The 6,452-nt window shown below is 55.6% G+C and overlaps 1 protein-coding gene across 1 annotated transcript; it reads right to left on the bottom strand.

The window, feature by feature from the left end:
- Positions 1–703: 703 nt before the first annotated feature.
- Positions 704–6,172, bottom strand: VAX1 (ventral anterior homeobox 1; the record flags this gene model as incomplete). The annotated part of the gene is made up of 3 exons (XM_080622162.1): positions 4,504–6,172; positions 2,719–2,906; positions 704–1,243 (listed from the first exon to the last, which is right to left on the bottom strand). The coding sequence occupies exons 1-3, from the start codon at positions 4,739–4,741 to the stop codon at positions 704–706; spliced, it is 966 nt and encodes a 321-aa protein (XP_080478288.1). The 5' UTR covers positions 4,742–6,172.
- Between the last annotated feature and the right edge of the window lie 280 nt (positions 6,173–6,452).

The following is a 6,452-nucleotide window of genomic DNA, read 5'->3' as shown; positions in this document are numbered from 1 at the left end:
TTTGATTCAAAATCTCTGCAGCCACTGGTTTCTGCCTCCTCGCTCCGTGCGTGTGTTTGCAAGGCAACCCGCTCTGGCCCTTCCCACGTTCGGGATTCACAGTGGAAAAGGGAAGCTGCTGGCCGTTTTCCCGGCCGGTGTTCCGGGCGAGCAGCACGGAGCTTTCCCGGGGACTGCAGTGCAGTGGGTGTGTTGGAACGGGGGCCACGGGTGGAGCCCCCAACCCCTTGTGCTTCGGAGGCACTGAGGGGGAAAAAAACCAAACCCGGGCATCACCTGACAGTTCCATCTTCCTCTCTCCGAAATCCCTTTCCCTCGCTTGGCATTGGCTATAGCGGGCCTGAAAGAGCCAAACCGCACCCCGTTCTCTCTCCCTCCTCTTCCCTTTCCTACCGGTGGCAAAGCAAACGAACAGACACCCCCCTCCCTCCCCGAAAGGACACACGGACGCCGGGCTGGCGGGGCAGGGAAGCGGCGGGGGCTGCCCCGCTCCCGCAGCCCCCGGTCGCTGCCTCGCTTCGCTCCGCGGGCACCGGGACCCCGCTCCGCTCCGCACCGGCCCGCCGAGGGAACCGCGCCGCGGGGCTTGGAGGCGGCGAGGGAGGGAAGAAGGGATGGATGGAGGGGGCCGCCGCGCCGCCCGCCCCATAAATACCGCCACAAATAGAGACTATAAATATAAATACGGGGAAGTTACTTAGAGTCAGTCCAGTGCTTTTTTCTCAGCGCTTTCTTTATTGTTGGTCCGGGAGTAGGGCTCGAAGGCCGACGAGCTCAGGTAGCGGGCCGACAGTTCCTGCAAGTTGCCCGCCAGCGAACCGGCCACGGCCAAGGGCGCGGAGGAGAGCCGCCCGGCCACCGAGCCCAGCAGCGCGGGCACCGGCAGCCCGAACAGCCCGTGCCCGGCGGCGGCCGCCCCGTGCAGCGCTGCCGGCGGCGGGGGCCCGGCCGCGGTGCTGGCGGCCGGTGGATGCGGGGAGCCGCCGCCGCCGGGACCCGCCGCGGCCGCCGCGCTGCCGCTGCCCGCAGCCAGGCCGGGCCCGCGTAGCGCCGAGCCCAGACCGCCGGTAGCGCAGGGAGGCAGGAGGCCCGGCAGCCCCGGAGGGGAGAGCAGCCGGCCTTGCTCCAGCAGCCGCAGGACGCTGCAGGTAGCGGCTGTCTCGGACACCACCGACCGCAGCTCGGAGTCCTTGCCCTGGTCCTTTTTCTGCTTGGTGCGCCGGTTCTGGAACCAGACCTTGACCTGCAGGCCGGGGAGAGAGCAGGGTCAGCGGGGCGGGCTGCGACCGGCGCCCCCCGACCGGTGCCCGGGCCCCGCGGGGCGGAGCGGGAAGGCTGCGGGGGGGCTCCAGCCCGCACCTGCTAACGGGAGCGCTTTAGGAACGCACAGAGCGTTTCCCACCCCCCAAACCCGGGGTTTCCCGTTTCGGGGTTCGCCCGGGGGAACAGGGGGCAAACACTCCTTATCGCACTGTATCTGTAGCCTGATCCGTCTCACTTTATCCGATTTCACCGTACGCCGGCCCTTTCCCCAACGATTTATTCCGAGCCAGCTCAGCCCCAAGACCTCAGGACCTGTTCTTCGTTCCCACACCGCTGCCTGCCCAGGCCCAGCTGCCTTTCCTGTGTGGGACTCCAACTCCATGCTCCCTTCCCAACCTCCTGGCCTGGATTTTCGCTCCCCATCCGTTTTAGACAATACTGAACTTCAAACTGAAATCATGGGAACCACTCCGGGGAATAATAACAATAATGATAACACCCAAACCAAACACCCAAACACCCGTGGCAGTTTCTGTAACCTACGAGCTATCGAACTTGTCATTCCTATCCGACAAGGGAAAGAAAAAAGGTAATTATCTTGTCAGGGGGGTTTATTATTGCACGATGTTTTGCAAAAATATGAAACCGCCTTTCAAAAGTTTGGGCTTTTTTAGGCGTTTTCCCGCACTCTCGCACAGTTTTAACCCGCCTGATGGCCCCCGGCCTCTCTGCTCTGCTGGACGGAGGGGCCGGAAATACAGGCACCCAAAATAAGGCCCAAACTTCAGGCCCGTCCCCGCATCTCCCGTATCCAAGGCAGAGCGCTCGGACCAGCCTCCTCTAACCGGCAGCGCCCGGGACGGTGCCAGCTTCCCCCCGGTATTCCTCTTGCTGCTGGCGGGGAGAGCCTTGGCCGCTCCTTGCCTCTCCGCGGCCGCAGCCGCGCAACTCCGCCCTCGGGACAGCCCGCACCGGCACCGTGGAGCAGGGAGCACCGAGCCCCGACGGGGCCCGGGTGGGTCCCCGCAGTGGGAGCTGCGCTCAGGGCCGAGGAAGGGTTTGGCTTCGTGGCCAAGACCCCTCGGCCCCGCACAGACCCACGCGGCCACGGGAGACCCACAGGGGCCATGTGCGGGGACGCTCAGGGCGGCGGAACCCCCCTTGGCCACAGCCGTTCCCAAGCCGCACACAGCTACGGGTCCCTCAGCCGCGCACCCTCATGGTCCCTCAGCTCCATCCCTTCTCCCGACCCGACACGCGTGGACCTCTACCCGCCAGCTTCCTCGGCCTGCGCGGTGGCGCGCAAGAGGCGCGCAAAGGACGCGCAGGGCCGCAGCGCCGGCCAACACGTGGGGCCCTGCGCAGGGGAGCTGCCCGAGCCGGGATGGGAGGTTGCATGGAGGGACACGGGACAGGGACAGGGGCAGCCGGGGGTCCCCGTCCTTCTGGGACTACCTGAGTCTCGGAGAGATTGAGCTGACGAGCGAGCTCGGTGCGCTCCCGCCCCACGACGTACTGGCAGCGCTGGAACTCCATCTCCAGGCGGTAGAGCTGCTCGGCCGTGAAGGAGGTGCGGGTCCGCTTGGGACGGTCCAGATCAAGCCCTTTGGGCAGAATAATCTCTCTGATTGAACCTTTGGCATCTGGCAAAGAAAGGCGCAGTCAGTTTTACACCCAAGCAACCTTCCTCTCTCATTTCCGCCCCCCATTTTTATCATTCGTTTTAATATTTCCGAATGAAAGAGACGTCGCCAGCTCCTTCAAGCCCAAGCCCTGAGTCGGGTTGGAGACTGCGGCACTGCACCTGGCCACTGCACCCAAGAAAGGGGATAAAAATCCCCAAACACCCAACAGAGAAGGAAGAAGGGGGCGATGGGGGCCCAAAGCTCTGGAAATAATTCCCTCAGCCCATTTAAAAATCGTTTTGATTTTGAATATATCACACTGACACTACAACACCCACGTTCTCTCTGGAAAGCTGGGGAAGGATCTTCCAGGCCGGGCTTTGTGCCTGAAGCTCAGGGTTACTCTTTGTTCCCCCTGGATTCCAGGTTAGGGCTCGCTGGAAGCCACCCCCTACTCTCCAAAAATAGAAAACCTCCCTATTATTAATGTATTGAATTTTGTTAGAAGTTTTCCATGGAAAATAAGGCAGGCAGGAGCTTTCTGGGCACAGGCAGCGCTGGCTGAGTGCCCACCCTGGATGTGGGGACACCCCAGCCCACCCCGCATCCCGAGCAACCAAGCTCCGGGGTTTTGGCAAACAGGAAAAGAAAGAGGGAAAGAAAAAGGGGGCAAAGCTAACCCAAAGCACCAAATAGCCCGCAGAAACCTCACTCCTCTGGTAGCCCGGACCGAAAGAAAGCGAGACAAATCTTGTTAACACCACTGTCAAGTCAGAGCCAGATTCATGTTACATTAAAGCCTTCCCAACTTTGCTTTCCGTAATTTTACCTCCTCGGTACGGTTTAAATCAGAGACAATCACATCATTTTAATCTGACCCCCTCTCTGGGTCAATCGGTCGCGCAAGGATTAATTATTGTTTACAAGGCCTTGCCTCACACTAATTTTGGTCCGATTCTGTTCGCTCCCTCCTCCCCCAAAATGCACCTTAATAAACCCGAAATTTCTGCAGGTAAATTTTAAATTATGATTATTATTTTTTCGGAGGCGGGAGGAATAGAATGATTTAATTACTTCAGCCTGGAGAGAAGACGAGGGTTGGGGGAAATTAAACGTATAACTATACAATAAATGATAAGGATTAAGAAGCCCTTCGTGGTGCCTCCATTCGTTTCAAGGGTGATGACTATTCCAAACCAGCCCTTTCTGCAGGCTACCCTCCTGCCCGCTTCCACACCAGGCGGGAACCGCGGCCCCGCGCCATTGTGCGCGGCGGGCGGGATGCGCGGAAGGAGCGCCCCGGCCGCGGGGCAGAGCCAGCTCCATAGCCGCGGCCCCGGCGGGCTCCCTGCGGGGACGGGCACCCAGGAAGAGGTGCAACGCGGGGAACAAAACCCGTTAAAACCCGACGGGACCGGGCGGAGCAGGGGGGGAACCACCGCGGCCGAAGTTCTCCCTCAGCCAAGGAGGCGATTCGCCGCAGCACACGGGGCTGGAGCGCGGTGCAGGGCCGCAGGAAGAGCTTCCAAGCAGGGGGGGGACCCAAGGCAAAGCGACGAAATAAGCACAGCTCACAGCTCACCCCCACCCGCCGCGAAATCCCTCAAACTCATACCTCTAACTAGGATCCTCCTGCAATAGTCCGGGTCAGCCGAACTAGATTTACTTTTATTACAACCTTCCGTAGCTGCAGAGGCAGAAAAAGTCCCTTGCTGATCCTTCAAAAAAGAAGTAGAAATATTTCCTTCAGCCCCTTTGCTTTCCTTGCCCTCTTTATGTCCGTTCTTCGAGACCCGGTTAGCTTCAGTCTCTGAACTGCATCTAACGTCCATTTTGTCTTGTTTCCCAAACATGTAGTGCAATAAAAACAAAACAGAAAAAAAAACCACCAACAACAAAAAAATAGAAGAGTAGAAGAAGAAGAAGAAGGCGAAGTCTATGTTGGATATTGCACGGCTTAAGGTCAGATCGGTGGGGATCTGTAAAAGCACCTTGAGTAAGGAAGATCGGGTTTTATCCTACTGGAAAAGCAGCGGCTTCCTCAGTCCCAGCGTCCTAATGTGACTGTCCAGCTTCCCAGAGCGCCCAGTGATCAGGTACTCAACAGTACAACTCTAAAATGATTTAATGTCTGCCTTATTACAGAGACATGTAGTTGTTAGACACACAGAGGGACGCGCACTCGCTGTTTCAATTGATTACGGGTAATTTTGCAGCCTCCACATTTAGGTTACCTCATGAATACACTAAATTGTTTGGATAATATATCAGATCGTAATGGATGGTTTGTGTGCTTGTCCCCAATCAAGTAGAGTTTAGCCAGTGAATAAACTGAAATGATTGGTCTTGCTTTCAGGAAACACACAATCAAAAGACTGAGACTTCCAGAAAAAAAAAAAAAAAAAAAAAAAAAAAAAAAGAGAAAAAAAAAAAAAGGAGAAAAAAAAAAAAAAAAAGAGGGAAAAAAAAAGGGGGGGGAGAGGGAGAAAAAAAAAAAAAAACTTTTGACAAGATTCACCCTGAATTGTTAGCACCATTAGCAGCCATTATTAACTTTCTTCAGTATGCCTTTGACCTCCCGATTATAGAGTGGCTTTCTCCAAAGCACGCCAAATAAATCTGAATAAAGCTGCTGGGAAGGGCTGGAAAAATGCAGTTGCAGGGGGGTGGAAAAAGCAAAAACCCACCAACAAAACCACAGCCAAAAAGGAAAAGAGCCCCCTGAATTCTAAACAAACAAACAGATCCCCAGCACGCACACGCATCAAAAGTTGGTCCTTCCAGCAGATCTCTCCAATGAAGCAGGTTATCTTGGCCAGCAGAAATCCTCGTTAACACATCTCCCCACAGACAGCCATCTTAAACTCCTACCTCTCCTTACTTCAGTCCCGATACTTGCTTTTTGTGCTTCTCCCTCTGTGTGTGTGTGTATGTGTGCGTGCATGTGTGTGTGCTAATTCTGCACCTTCGCAAACACTGAACCTATTCGCAGAGCCTGCTCATTGGGGAAAAAAAAAAAAAAGGAGGAAGAAAAAAAGGAGCCAGCTTTGTGCTCAGTGGATCCAGGAGGGGGGAGAAAGGGAGAGGGGGAGAAAGAGGGAAAGAGGGAGGGAAGGAAAGGGAAGGAGGGAGGGAAAGAGAGAGATAGCCCGTGAAAAATCTCAACTGCGTTATCCACTAAAGGAGAAAAAAAGTTTTACTCTAGCTATTTCATTGTCTCTGCTACAATATCTTTGAGAACCGCAACAGCCAGTAATCCAATAAGACCGTTGATTAGGCTACAATGATTCAATTCAAGCAAATGGCCTTGTGCAAAGAGCATGCTCCAGTCCTTCTTGTCACCTTGCAGGGCAGAAGCCCTCTTCATGCTGCTCTCCTTATTCATTCCTTTATGGGAAATGTAGAGCAAAAGGAGTGAAAGATGGCAATTATCTAATTGGACTATTAACAAACAATTCTCTGAGTGTGGCTGTCTGGCAGTGGTTCTTGGGCGAGGTGAAAGGCCACATGTTGCACTGGCCCCATTCACAAAGAGTTTAGGGGCCTGAGAGGGAGAGAAAGAAT

Source organism: Psittacula echo (assembly GCF_963264785.1).
Source record: "Psittacula echo genome assembly, chromosome: 6".
Taxonomy (NCBI): domain Eukaryota; kingdom Metazoa; phylum Chordata; class Aves; order Psittaciformes; family Psittacidae; genus Psittacula; species Psittacula echo.
The sequence above is the reverse complement of the archived record's forward strand: the minus strand, read 5'-3'. Positions and strand labels throughout refer to the sequence as shown.